The sequence below is a fragment of the Alosa alosa genome, chromosome 18, assembly GCF_017589495.1.
Source record: "Alosa alosa isolate M-15738 ecotype Scorff River chromosome 18, AALO_Geno_1.1, whole genome shotgun sequence".
Classification (NCBI taxonomy): Eukaryota; Metazoa; Chordata; class Actinopteri; order Clupeiformes; family Clupeidae; genus Alosa; species Alosa alosa.
The window spans coordinates 9,763,764-9,778,814 of NC_063206.1; the positions used below are offsets into that span (position 1 = coordinate 9,763,764).

Here is a 15,051-nt window from a genome sequence, read left to right on the forward strand (position 1 = left end):
GATGTTAGACATGGCCTCCGGTCACAGATGAAGGTACAAGCGATCTTACAGTACCCCCCCCAAAAAAAAAAAACCCTGTCTGTTGTTCCTTTCAAATACCATCTGAAGGGTTCCTTCCGTGGTTTCCCTGGAAGGATGGTTTTTGCGTGTAACGGCAGCCAGCTGGTTCGTAGCTCAAATCCTGCATGCCCAATCTGCACCCTCCCGACAATCTCACGGTGCTTGAGCTGGTTAATGGCGCTGCTGACCTCTGTGTCCGCCTGCCATTTTTGGCCTGTTCGGATGGGGACTTTGGCATTCCTCACAGATGGATCTGAAGATTCTCTCAGCTCCAAGACCAACCTGGCTTTCTCCTGCTTGTAGCGCAAGGAGATTGACTGGAATGGCAGCTGGAGAGGACTTGTCCCAAACAGGCTTACTTCTGGAAAACAGCGTGGGAGACCAAGCCATTTTTCAATGGTAAGAGTTGGCTAGCTCATCCATCCTTTTGGTTTCCGAGGAGGGGATTTCGCACATTTTCAACGTCCACATCACCCTCTGGTACAGTGTGAAGTTGCAGCACCACACTTTGTACTTTCCGGGGAGCTGGCTCTGGTTGATCTTGGCCAGGCCATCTAAAAGCTGTTTTCGTGCCGCCTTGCCCGCATGCTTGTCTGAGAACTCTGTGTCGTACTCCCTTCTTAAGCTCTGGATGGGCTGGCTGACCAACAAGGGGATCTGTTCTCCACCAGCGACAAAGATGGTACTGTCGATTCTGGTGCCTTTCCGCAGAGAGAGGCTCCGTGACTTAGAGGGTTTGATTTTCATCCGAGCCCATGTCACTAGCTCGTCCAGCCTCTTGAGCAGTCTTTTTGTACATGGTGCCGTCTGTAGCAGGACTGTCACGTCGTCCATGTAACCTCTGAGTGATCTCTCCCCTGAAGGCAGCCTGACTCCCCAGACACACTGCCTAGCCCCGGAGAGGATGATCTCCAAGGTGGTTACAAAGACAATGGAGGAGATGGATACATTTGTATCGATCAACATATTTCCTTTCCTCACTTGTATGATGTGCATTTGGACCACAAAAGGACCCTAAGACTTTGTCTCACAGACAATACATCTGCTAACAGAATCTGGTTGCGTTTTTTGTCTGCTCTGGTGCATCGGACTTTCCTTCTTAAATGCACATCTGAGATCGCTACTCCTGTATATATCAGTGCAGTTTGCAGTGTGTTTTGCCCATAAACAGTGTCTTAGAAAGTAAGCCCTCGAGCGGACAACTTACCAGCTTTTTCGCGGGTAACCTCTGTAGGCTGATGCCTCTGTTGGAAGGTTAGGGTTTTGTCTTTATTAAGTACAAATTAAGTACAAAAACATAAAAATAAAATGCCTTCAAGCCTACGCCTCTGCTTCTGGATCTGTGAAAGAAGAGAAGTTTCAAGGGGGGCTGTTCCTCCTTTTCGATGTATGTCTTTTTCTTACATTTGTTCCATTGTTGACAGGTAATATGCCTCCAAGCAGTGAAGTGATAACAATGTTCACGTCAGCGGAGTCAGAAATAAAAAACCAAGACGGGCCCTGCTTGCTCTGTTACGTATCTTTCTGTCCCTCCCAAACTGCGTTACAATTGTGGGTAACGCTTTAGAATAACATGTGCTTATTAGGTATTAACAGTGCATAAAAATCTGTTAACAATTTATTACTAACAGTTAGTAAACTGTTGTTATCCTTTAATAACATTAACTAACTGTTAACATGCAGCTTATAAGTGTTAATAAGCAGCCTTTTAATTTACTTACAGTATAAGCATATTTGTTAACAGTTAACATGCAGCTTGTAAGTGTTAACAAGCAGCTTGTTAATGCTTGTTAATGGTGTATAAAACAAAGAGATGGATAACTAATATGCTTATAAGACCTTTCTTACCTATTTGTAGTAAATTTTGCAGCCCCCCCCCCAATCTAAAACGAGGACCATGTAGCCTATAGCCCCCTTTTATGATCCACACTACCTCTTACAAAGTAGGCCTTCTTCCAATGTCCCTCTAGCTCTTGTTAAGTATGAACTTCTACAACACTGCCTACAGAGCACAATTGTCAGCAGTCAGTAACAGCATAATGTGATTTAATGGCCTGTGTTGGAATGTGGATTGCATGATTTTGATTACATTTATAACGAGTAATCATTATCACCTCTGTTCAATACACATTTTCATTTAAACATAACATAGTTTAAATCTAAAACAAAACATTATAAGCACACACACTTTATATTTCAAGCAAAAACATTTTAAGTTTTAAGCAAGCATCCTTTTTCTAAGTCTTAAGCTAAAACACTTTTTGTTTTCATTCCACACTGGACATCTATTATTGCAGCATTCACACATTTGTATTCGTTTTGGAGCAAGCTGGATTTAAGCAGTTATATGATCAGCAAATCTTTTATATGCACACTTCCACGGTTCACTTTTCCAGCCCCATCCTACAGTAAGTACCCAGAAGTAGAGCTGCTCCCAGCTAAGATGTCTGTAAGGTCTGTGATTGAGCCTTTTCTTTCTTCACACAGCAGGCCAAAGACCCCAGTATATCCTTAGCATCTCTCCTCATGAACACGTAGAGTATGGCATCAGCCAGGGGGTTCAATGACAGGAGAATATCAACCAGAACACCAAAGTTCTGCATGTGGGTCTCATTGAGGAGTGCAGGTGAGATAGTGAGAATCAGCATCAGGATAATGTAAGGCAGATAGAAGACTGTGTAACTGAAGATAACAAGAGCCAGGGTTCCTAGAATCTTTCTCTGTTCATGAGCTGGCACAGATTTGGAATTTGAAAGTGCCCTCCGAGTTCTCATTGAAAAACATACAACCAGTGGGTAAGGAAGGAGATAAAAAGCAATAAAATTGAAGTCAAGATTCCATGATCAACATTCCCACTGTAAATGGTCAGTGATATGATTAGAATTACCACGACAGCTGTCATCCATAATATAAATGATACCCAAAGTGACATTTTCTTTGTGTGTCTGCAGCGATACCAAATGGGATAAGCAATCATAACATATCTCTCTGCAGAAATAAACAACATAAAACAAATGCTTGCCATCAGACCAACAGAATATACAGAAAACAGCACTAAATGCATTACGTTTAACATAGATATCATGTTCCAAATTGGTTTTGTACAGATCTGAAGCATATCAGATATGAGGAGGTTGATGACATAGACTGGAGCAATATGATCAGATTTGATCAGACAGAACAGCCCGTATATGGCTGCACATATAATGGGGAACGCAACACAAGAGATAGCCCACTGCACTACAATCATCCGAGAATGCAGGTAGCTGAGATCAGTGAAGTTGAAATATTCCAAAGATTGGTTGTAGATTCCCTCCATATTCAGTAACCTATGGCATTTATTAAACCTGTTAGATACAAAATATGTACACACACATACAGTATATATAATATACACACATATATTGAACATTGAGAAATGGCATTGTTATTATATTGAAGCTAAAGCAGATATGATTAAATGTTAATGTTAGAAATTATGCCTCCAACCTGTGGTCCTCCTGTTTGCTCCTTGTTGGTAGGACAGATAGGAACTGCTAGAGGGTATTTGTAATGCTGTTTGAACAGGAACTCCTTCGCAATAAATAAGTTGGTTTAAAACCTCTTCCTCTTAACTCCCAGCCTTACCATGTCACATTGTATCGTCACGCTATTGCTTCAACTCACATATATGGGTACAATGTTTCACTGGTATGTGGATCCGAATTTCCCAGATTTCAACATTTGTTTAGTAAAGTTACTAGCTTGTTCAGCTATTTTACTCTCATGATATCTTTAACAGCTACACAATTATTATTATTATTGTTGTTGTGGTTGTTGTTGTTGTTATTATTGTCCGTAGAAGTAGTAGTATTAGTAGTAGCAGCAGCCCAGTAGAAGTAGTAGAAGTAGTAGTCGTAGTAGTAGCAGCCTCGTAGTAGTAGTCTATAATAGTAGGCCTAGTAGTAGTAGTGGTAGTAACTTAGTAGAAGCAGCACAATATTAGTAGTATAGTATTAGCAGCCCAATAGAAGTAGTTTAGTAGCAGTAACAGCTTAGTAGTAGTATATTGTTGGTTTTTCTTTTCATACATTTTTAAGAGCTTTGCTGTATGTTGGTTGCACTTTGTAAATGTGTGAAGGTAGTTCAGTACACTGTGTTTGGAAAATAGGCTCCCACTGGATTTTTATGTGAAAATTTTTTGTGCATATTTTGCTAATATAGAGTCTAAGGAACAAGATTTTTTTTGTCTTCAGATGTTCACGATCCATCTTTAGTGTTTTTATCTGTATGTTTTAAAATAAGCGATTATATCTAGTCTGAAAAGTGATTTTCTAATTTTTCTACATTTTTGACAATTAATTCCACTTTTTGCCCACAAAACCCCCAGATAATGTAGAAAGGTTGTTGGTTCTAAAACAATATCCATAGGTTTCAAACTTTGAGTGTCTGAAAAGTGTAAAAACACCTCCTCTTGTTGCCTATGTCAAAAACGATTTCTTAATCTATGCTTTTCTTGATGCCATTTTCTTGATGTCATTCTATTGTTTACCTTAAGAGAAATTTTCTTGGAAATAATCTATAATAGTACAGGCAACACAGTACACCACTAGGTGTCATAGGCATGGGTAGTTAAGTAGCATTAAGCAAAATTAACAAGCAAAAGAATATAAGTTACAAACAAACAAACAAACAGACAAACCACGGATGGCCCTCTCACAGCCTGAACTAATACAAAAAAAACAAATAACTCATGGGAAAACACTGGTCAGACACTAAACCGTGTGCATTTGCTCTCTTTAAAAGCAACGGGTTATCCACAGCCAACAGGCCGGGCGTGCAAGAGAAGTCTTAGAATAAAGAGTAAAGCCATTTTCTTACAACAACAACAACCACAAGCACCCATGCACCAAACAATTCAAACGACCGCCATTGTTCTCCCAAAATAAATAAAATAAAAATTTAAAATAAATAATGAAATAATTACATAATGTGCGTCTGACTGTCGATTCGAGGATGTCGGGCAAGAAAAGGAAGGTGGAGGACATCAGGCGCTATTTCAAGAAACAATGTGTAAGTCATAATATTATGCGCTAGTTCAAGGCATATAAATGCCAGAAACTTTAGTTGACAGTGCTATGTGTATAGCCTGTTAAATGGACGTCGGAATCAAACCAAATAAGACCTAGGTCCTCCACTTTCCTTTTCTTGTCCTACATCCTCGAATCGACAGTGAGCCAAAAACTTCAAATCGACCACATAAGCTACAGGGAGCTACAAATCAAAAAACAGATCTGTCTCAAAGACGTATTTTGGGAGGCGGTACCAAAGTGGGAAATTATTTAACCCTTTAAACGTAAACGCTACTGCAACGCTACTGAGGTGCTTTTTTTTCCGTTTCAACCTGAATACAGGGGACATTTCAGTCGTCATTTGAGATTGGTGTGGACACGTCCTTAAGTCCCCACGCAAATCTACTCCCCTGCCTGGTAGCATACCTATCTACTGCCAAGGCCTGAAGGGGACGGGGGAAAACATTTACTTCTGCTACACTGGCAGAGAACAGAAAACAGAGAAATGAGCCTGGGACAGTTGGTCAAGCCTAAAGTTAACACCATCTTGGTCACTGTGATAAGTATATATACTCTTTTGATCCCGTGAGGGAAATTTGGTCTCTGCATTTATCCCAATCCGTGAATTAGTGAAACACACTCAGCACACAGTGAGGTGAAGCACACACTAATCCCGGCGCAGTGAGCTGCCTGCAACAACAGCGGCGCTCGAGCAGTGAGGGGTTAGGTGCCTTGCTCAAGGGCACTTCAGCCATGGCCTACCGGTCTGGGTTCGAACCGGCAACCCTCCGGTTACAAGTCCGAAGCGCTAACCAGTAGGCCACGGCTGCCCCACTAATGTTAGTGATGCTAAGCACTAGTCCTGGTGTGGACTATGGCTACCCTCAACAGGTCTCCAACTGCAGGGTTACCGAGGCCTGGCTCCCTCCCGATATCCCCATGAGGCTGTGGAGCAGCCAGTGCTGGTGGGCTGGATGAATCTTGACCAGTGGGAACATGTTTAAGGGGGCCCTCTTCCACATACGGCCTGATATTATAGTGTGTGCCAATTCCATCCAGACACTCCACAATTTCATACTTGGTGGAAGCCCATGTATCCTGGATTTTGTGACTGTGAAAATGGTTCTTGCAAAAGAGTGTACATGCACATTACATTTAGCAGACACTTCTTGACCAAAATGACTTAAATATGTCAGCTATATTACAAGGGATCACATTGTCCCCGGAGCAACTTGGGGTTAAGTGCTTTGCTCAAGGGCATAACAGTGGAAGCCGGGAATTGAACCGACAACTTTCAGGCTATTGCATGCTAACCCAGCTCCTTAACTACTACACTGCCACCGCCCACTAGAAAAAGACTAGAGTGCCAGGTATGGGTACGGTGTCAGGACCACCATGCCTACGATATACTGCAGCCTCTTCTAAGTGTCTTCTAGCACTAGCATAGACAGAAGTCAGGTACTCTTGATGTTGCACCATCCAATCAGTCGGTAGACTGTCCATGTGGTCACCTCCAGTATTTCCAAGTAGGTGGTCGACTGGTAACTGTGGCTTCTAACCGAACATCAGCTCGTATGGGGAGTGCTGTGTGGACTGATGCAAGGTGGTATTATAGGCGAACAGGAGCTGAGGGAGCAACTGGGGCCATGTACGCTTCTTTTCAGGGGGTAAGGTCCTGAGCAAGTCATGAAGTGTCCTGTTGAAACAATCATATTGACCGTTCCCCTCTGGATGATAAGCAGTGGTTCTACTCTTTGTTATGCTGTAGATATCACACAGGTGCTTCCAAAGCTCCCCCTCAAAGCTGCGCCCCTGATAGGAGTGGATTCTCCTTAGCACACCGTACACATAGAACCATCTCTCAGTTAAAATCATAGCTACTGTGGAAGCTCTCTGATCAGGGGTGGGAAAGGCCTGGGTAAACTTTGAGAAAACATCTGTGACTACCAGAACATTCTCTTGTCCTGTGTCAATGGCGATTATCTCCAAAGGCTTAGTGGCTAACAAAAGGTTCTGGCTTGGGTTGTCTTGCTTTAGCAACCACACAGTGCACAGTGCTCACACTCAGACTTTTGCACCACTTTTGCAACTCATGCCACATCTGGGGCCAGTAGCACCTCTGGTATAACAGATCTGTGGTCCTGTCCACCCCCAGATGGCCATGGTTGTTATGCAGGCTAGTGAGCACTTAGACTTGCAACACCTTGGGCAGTAAAAGCTGCAGCACTGGATCCTTGGAAGGAGGAGCCTGGATCGCTCGGTACAAGGTCCCATCCACTTCCTGTATCTGGGACCACTGCTTTATTCGCTGCTGGTCTTCCCTTGGTTCACTCCACTTGTCTTAACGGGTAGGCGGTCGTCCCTGTCGCCAAAACCCCAGAAATCTGGAAATACAGGGATCAGTCCCTTGCAGGACTTTCAGGTCTCTTTTGGTTCGATCAGGGATTGTGTCCACCATACAAGATTCTGTCACTTAAGAGTCTTGGATAGGTGCACTCGAGGCTTGCATGTCGAGTATGGCAAATGGCAGGGGAACGTCCAGGCCATGTGACACAGATCGCAAAGTGTTAGTGGGGCTTGTGGGAAGCCTAGAAAGGGCATTGGCATTGCGATTAGCTGTCCCTGGTCGATATTTGATGTTGTAATCAAAGAGGACAAGCTGAGAAACCCAGCACTGTTCCAGAGCGCCCAGTTTCGCTGACTGGAGGGGATTGTTGTCACTGTAAGAGGTGAACTGTAAGAGGAGATACTCACAATTATTTTCCGTGATTGCCCACTTGACTGCATTGAGTTCGAGTTTCATGGTATTATAATTTGACATGTTCTTCTCACTTGGCCGCAAGCCCCGGCTAGCAAAGGCTATTAGTCGCCGTAACCCATCCTTCTCCTGTGACAGAACTGCCCCCAATCCTGCATGGCTTGCATCCGTCTCTAAGATAAAGGGACGATTGAAATCACCATAACCAAGGACTGCCGCTTGAACAAGCCGTTCTTTTAAGGCTCTGAATCCAGAAAAAGTTCTGAAGGCAAACCTGAACCTATACATTCAATGTTAACTATCTAATATTCAGATGTCTGTAATTGAAATATGCAAATTAGTGCATAATTAATGAGATATTGTTAAATTACATCCATAAACATATATTTTCAGAAAACATGTAATGCAAAAGCATATGGTCTCTACATAAATAATCAACTAGGATAGTTTCATAAGAATATCAAGGAGTTACATTTTTTACTCTATTCACCCGTTTTATGTTGCCTATGGAGGCCAGTTTTAGGCCGCAAATGCTAATTAGCAGGTTTAAAACTACAAAATCAGCTAAGTAAATATGATATTCAGAATCAGCACCCAAAAATACCGTCTTTACCAGTATTTTCTCACATTTGACCCCCAAGTGATAGTAGTCCCAGTCTTGCATTATATAATGATGTCATCTAAGTGTGAAAATGGATCGTGAAAATTTGAAGACAAAAAAAATCTTGTTCCTTAGCCTCTATACTAGCAAAATATGCAAACAAATCACAAGAAAATCCAGCGGGATTACACAAGACACCGTACTAGGATGTTAGAATTTCACTCCTGAAACAAGGTGCTCAATTTGTTTAGCTTCAATAATATTGTACACAAACACAGTAATATAAAAAACATAATGCAATATAATACAAACAATAATAATATGTTTATCAATAATGTCATAAAGTCACAAAGTTGATATTTTTTATGTTTATCTTCAACTTAAAACGTTATCTTATATTAATTAGATATCTAATATTATATTATATAAACAGAGATTGTTTTGATATTAATCGCTATAACCCTGGGGACTGGCGAGACTGTTTAAGGAAGTTGTGCTTGGCTAATACATGAGATAACCAATCACTGGCATTTTTGTGAGACATTACAATATGACTACTGTACTTAAGCAGGCCTTACAAACATGCTAACATAACAGTCAGTTGACTGAGATTAAATGTTTGCCTGCACTAGTATGCCTCTCTCTCAAAATAAAACTGATGTGCCTCTGGTCTGGGGACAGCTCCATCGTGCGGCCATACAGCGTGGATTAGCCTGCCTTTTCCTCCAATCTTACAAATCCCGCGGAGGGACATGGTGTGAATTTATTTTTGTTGAGGTGAAAATGTATTTGTTGAGATTTATTGTACATTGATTTTGCGTTCCCTAGGTCTACTTTTCGCAAAACGCAAAAACCAACCTAGGTGAAGGAACGCAAAACTTGCTCGGAAACGCAAAAATATCCTATAGTGCGAGTGAACACGAAACTAAAGGACCTCTAAAATAAATGTCCACCTTTAATAAATAATTCCCACGTGGCCCTCGAGTGCGATGACTTAGTAAAATAGTTTGCAAGCGATGGGCGACACCAACTTCGACCCTTTTCGGTCCCATCCACAACTCACTCCTCTGTTTTCATCCTAAACTTGTGACAAGGCTACAATGTCCCCCCATTTTCAGCATAATATAACATGAACCCGTGCCCTCGCGCTGGAACAAACTCACGTGGACTGTATGCTGAGAGTCCACAATAGGCTACGCGCGGAGAATGAAGGAGGAGAGAAGTATTTTGGCTCAGGAAATGAGTAGAGTGCGCGAGGGCAAACCGACAGATCAGTCAAGTTACAGGCATAACGGGAACTTCCTCTATTGGTGTAGTGGATATGTAGCTTAACCCACCACCTTTTGAGATGGTCTGAAAACTCACCTGAGGACACAAGGTTTGTCTTTACTTTTAGTCTATTATAATTCGCATACATTTACGCATAGCCTACTCGCATATGAGACTAGTAAATTAGCCCTAATGAGTGAGTGTTCTGTTGTGTTCTGTTAATGAGTGAGTGTTCTGCTCTAAACTGTTTATCCTTCAATGATTCTTTTGTTTAGAATGTTAGTCAAACAGGGAAGTTTGGAGTGTTGTCTGTCTGAGACTAGGGTCTATTAAGCAACTTTTGAAAGCGTTGTTTGTAGTTGTTGTAGCAACTCGCAATATGCAATATACGCAATATGCGGTGATGGCGCTTCGTCACTGTAGTTTCCACTTGGGCACGACATGCAAAGAGAAAGTGTGAGTCCTAGGAAGCAGTTTCCCGGGAAACTCAGTGAGTAAACAAATACTACCATGGAAGGATTCCAAGAATACGCTTATTTTTGACACGAGCCTTTACTCGTTAGGATAGCAGAAGGGGAGAGAGATTCTCTGCGTGCCTTTTTCTTTTGGTTTATCATCATGTGGCCATTGCCATGAAAAGGGGCACCCCTTTTTTGAAGCTGACAATGCAAAACAGCCTATTTGGGTATTGTTACACTTTCAGTTGTGTCTATGTTTGTCTAGCCCCCTCCCAATAGCCTATCCAAATGAGTCAGCGGTGGTCAGCTTTGCAAAGTCTGTGTCCATACTTATGTCAGGATTTCTTTAATACACTCCGTTTGGCATCAGGCCACCTAAATAAAACAAAAGTTCAGAAAACGTTCCATTGTTTTATTGTGTTGCAATTTCTCTGTGTGGTCCAGAGCTAATGCTGACATGAAATGAGCACTTTGCAAAGACACTAATTATGTAACTTCCTTCCTGGTGTACAGTTATATTTTTACACTTCCTAAAGTGACAAAAGAAATGAAGCACTACTGACACTAGTTCAGCACTGAATGCCTATAGCCCACGTGGAGTTCTGTGTTAATATCTAAAATGTTTCACTAACCTGATGCTGTTGTCCTTAAAAAAACCTGTTGGACTAGAGTGGAAACAATGTTATCAGCCTATGTAGAGTTATCAGGGGACCCTGTTGTGTTGCGAAAAAAAGAAAAGAAAGGTTATCATCACACTTCCCTCCAGCGCACATATTCAGCCAGGCCCGGTATCTGCGTCAGAGTGGGCACGAGGCTTTATTTAGACAGACAGCAGTGCTCAAATGTTTGTGTTGTGTGTGTGTGTGTGTGTGTGTGTGTGTGCGTTTGTGATGGGGACGGAGGAAGAAAACAAAGACGGTATAACAAATATTAGCATTGAATACATTATTCCAGACACAAAGGTGACCAAGTCATCATTTCTGATTCTTAGTGTTGTATACTGTAACATGGCCAGTCTGGAACATTTAGCAGCCTGCTAATAGGTTCTTATATGCTGTCACATGTCAATGTATGTTGTACTCATTTTAGTTCTGCCTACTCCACAGACTCCCTTGTGAGGATGCAGGGGGCCATTGCTCGTTTCTGTGTGGTGGTGGCAGCTGCCATCTTGAACCACCCCTTGCTCTTCCCCGACAACAGCACTGCGCCGGCCCCTGAACAGGAGAATGATCTGCTGGTTCGCATGAAGGAACACCAGGAGAGGCTGGAGGCTGAGCAGACTAGGTTGGAGCAAGAGCTCTCAGCAGAGGCCCTCAGCGCTGACCTGGATGGCAGCTACAGCTGGTACTTCTGGAGCGCCCTCTCTCTCGTCATCTTCTTCACCATTGAGGTGTGCAGGCAGGAGGCAAGCCAAGTGGATGGCCAGGGCTCAGATGCACCCAATGAGGATTTGGACGGTTGGTTTAGTGGAGGAGGGTCCAGAGACAGGTACTTGGTTTTAGAGAAGGGTGCCCTCGGAAGCCTCTGTGAGACATGCTTCCACGGGCCCACCCAGGAGAGTCGCAGGGTGCGTGAGTTTGTGGAGGGCTTCGCGGATGATCTACTGGAGGCTCTGAGAAGTGCAGGGGACCGCGAGGCTGACATGGAAGTGGAGGATTTTGTGGGAGTGGGAAGCGTGTTTGAGTCCTGGGGAGTCTGCAGGCCGTTCACATGTGACCTCATCGTGCCCTTTGCCCCGCCTGAACCCTATTGCTACCAGTTTCAACTGTGGTGCGGGCCATCGAGCGATCTGACCCCGGACCTGTGGCAGGGCTGTGGTCAGATCCGTGTGGCCCGATTGGGTGAGGGTAGCGCTGACTGCCTGTGTGGGTCCACCAACCTAGGTGAAGACATGCTGTGCCTGGTCCATGCCAGGAACGACCCTCCCAAAGATGCTGACCACTGCCTAGAAGAACTCCTTTGCTCAAAAGGCACAACCTACCTGGCCAAAGACCAGGTTATGAAGTGGTTCCAGATCTCTGTGACCAAAGCGTGGGGGCGCATCTCACACAAGTATGAGTTTGAGCTCACTTTCCGAAACCTGGACTCCCCTGGAGCCCTAAAGATCCGTTTCAGGTCGGGAAAAGTTGTGCTGCTCAACCTAACCCCTGTGGTACAGCTTGAGGACACAGACGCGTACTTCATCTCGCATTTCCCCACGGATGGGGAGAGCTCCTCGGACATGCACTGGCACCTCTCCTTCTCTGTGTACGAAAGAAATTTGCTCAAGCACCTGGCCAAAAGTCTTCCTGAGAGCTCCTGCCACATCCGGTGCCTGCAGGTTGCCTCGTTCCTCCACAAAAAGCAGACCAGCCTGACGGGCAGATGTGCTCTTACTAACTATCACCTGAAAACTGCACTGCTGCACTTGTTGCTTGCTAAACCCCCTTCTGCATGGGGACCTCAAAACCTGGACCAACGGTTTGGAGATCTGTTGGGTTTACTCCAGAAAAGTATCCAGGAAAAGAGACTCAGTCATATCATCATCGGGAACTCTTCAGTTCCAGCCGAAATCAGAGTTCCTGAAATATTCCGGGCGGCAGAATCAGTCAATCTTTTCCGGCCACTGGTGCTGCAAAGGCAGCTGTACACAGGAGTGGTGGAGCATGTCCAAGAGCTGGTCAGGAATGCTCCAGTTCTGATCCAGGAATACACTCCTCATGTTCCCAACGGAGATGTTCTCCGTGGGCCACACTCAGCTCGGCAGTCGTAGTGCGGCTCACCGCTAAAGAATGGACTGTAATCTGAGGTTCAGTGACTCGGTTGTAATTGCCTGACAAAATTACAGATTCCTATCACAGGAACTGTCGTGGCTGGGAAGGAACTGAATGAGCAGGGCTCTGGATTTTGTTTGGTGGTTGGTGTACTTTTTTTCCCTGGAAAGCAGCTACTATCACCAAGACAGCAATGACTTATTTCTCCTTCAGATTGCAGCAAAAAATGAGAAGGCACTGATCACATTCTGTTCTGCTAACAGTGTAGTGTTATTTAATATTTTTTATTGCACATTATTGCACATTACTTGAATGCTTTTCCCAAGGTCTCATGGTCATTCTATAAATATTGTGGCATTCCTTGTGGAAGAAGTAAATGGTTTCCACTGAACTCACTTAAAATTCCTCAGCATCATTCAGGAAGACATGCCAATGGTACTTAGTCAGTTGTCACAAAGGTGGAGATAACATTTTGAGAAATGTGCCTACAGAACATGGTTTCGCTTTTGACCTTATGACTGTTCACAGTTGAACAGGTTCACAAAAGATTCGTTGCACTGGTTATGTTATGCTTTTGAATAGGGACAGAGCTAGGAGTTGAAAACATTTGTATGTTTAGCCCAGTAAAGTTGTTATGGGGAAGGTGTCCAGGTGCTTGTTCATGTGTACTCAGAATATAAGGGGTAATAGTACTTTGCTATTGCTATAGTCATTTGTTCCATTTAGAGAAACCTTATTATACGTATTTGAGACTTTCTTAGTTTTTTTTTTTTTAGGGTGCTAGAAGCCTGGCAACATATCATCAGATTTCTAGGAAGTGTCAACACTAGCCCTGAACAAGAGTAGTAATTTAATAAAAGGTCACCAAATTTGCCTGACTGTATTCAGAGAATGGTGTGACAGTCACTGCACATCATGCTGTCTAAAGGAAAGGGAGGTCATTGTATTCCAATAAGCATGTCATTCGAAAAGATGTTTCAGGGCCTCTTCATGGGCTTGAGGCACAACTCACAGGGAAGTAACGTGAGTAAGTTAGTCCCACTATATATCAGGTGTAGACTACTTCAGTAAATAAAACATAATACGCTGTTGTTCTTGTGTAAGTATGATATTTTAATCCTATGTATATATTGTAATAATATTTTCTTACATAAGAAATACTTAATTTTCTAAATAGTAATCCAAAAACCACATAGTACCTAAGGATAGCAATCACCAACTAAGCCTTTTCACTCAACCTACTGAATATTAGTGTCATCACCGTTACTGGTCTGATGAAATGCTCAAAATGTCATTCTAAAAACTTTCAATTCCATTTCAATGAATGCTTGGTGTGTCAGCTTGCTTTGGAGTGTGTGGGCTGGTCACATGTTAAGTTAGTGTTAGCAGTCACATGTTAGTATTTCCTGTGTTCAAGTTCAGTGTTTATGGCAAGGAGAAGATATTTAGAATAGCTGAAAGGAGTCAGATGTCTATCAAAACAAAAGCAATGAAGGATCTTACCAATAGCTGCTCTTGAGTGTCAATGTCAAACCAAACCCAGGTTTGGATTTAAATAGTATATTTTTTTAAATAAGTCCACCAAGACATGTAGTGTTTGTGTATACACAGGTTTCCCGTTTACCAACAAAACTAGATGCGCGCAGCCGTGAGGCAGAAGACGCTTGGTGGCCGTCCACAACGTTATTAACTTAACCTAAATAGTCGGCTGCTGTAAGCTACAATCGGATTTTTTTGTATACCCCTGTTGTCTCAATGATAACATCTCATTTCAGACTATATTTCAAAGTTTGACGTTCATTTGGATTATTAATATAACATCATATTTTGTCATTTTTGGAGAAGACATGCATTCCGTTAGGGATATTGAACATATTTAACATTCTCTAACCATCGTGATTTCGAATTGGTGCAGTTTTCAGCACAAAAACTCATTTTATTCTGTTGCTCTTTTGCATTGCTCTATGCTGTTCTATGGTGCTTTCTGCCTCTTGGTTGCGCACGCATGTTTTCGTGATGTTCCATAGAAATCCATTAATTATTTCCTTTTTTAAGTACATTTATATTGTTACAACAATAATTTGGGTATTTGCTCTGTAAT

At 42.8% G+C, this 15,051-nt stretch overlaps 1 protein-coding gene across 1 annotated transcript; it reads left to right on the forward strand.

Moving 5' to 3' along the window:
• The first annotated feature begins 9,723 nt into the window (after positions 1–9,723).
• LOC125311608 (inositol 1,4,5-trisphosphate receptor interacting protein) lies at positions 9,724–13,684 on the forward strand. Its single transcript, XM_048269831.1, has 2 exons — positions 9,724–9,848; positions 11,304–13,684. The coding sequence occupies exon 2, from the start codon at positions 11,318–11,320 to the stop codon at positions 12,947–12,949; it is 1,632 nt and encodes a 543-aa protein (XP_048125788.1). The 5' UTR covers positions 9,724–9,848; positions 11,304–11,317; the 3' UTR covers positions 12,950–13,684.
• Positions 13,685–15,051: the final 1,367 nt, after the last annotated feature.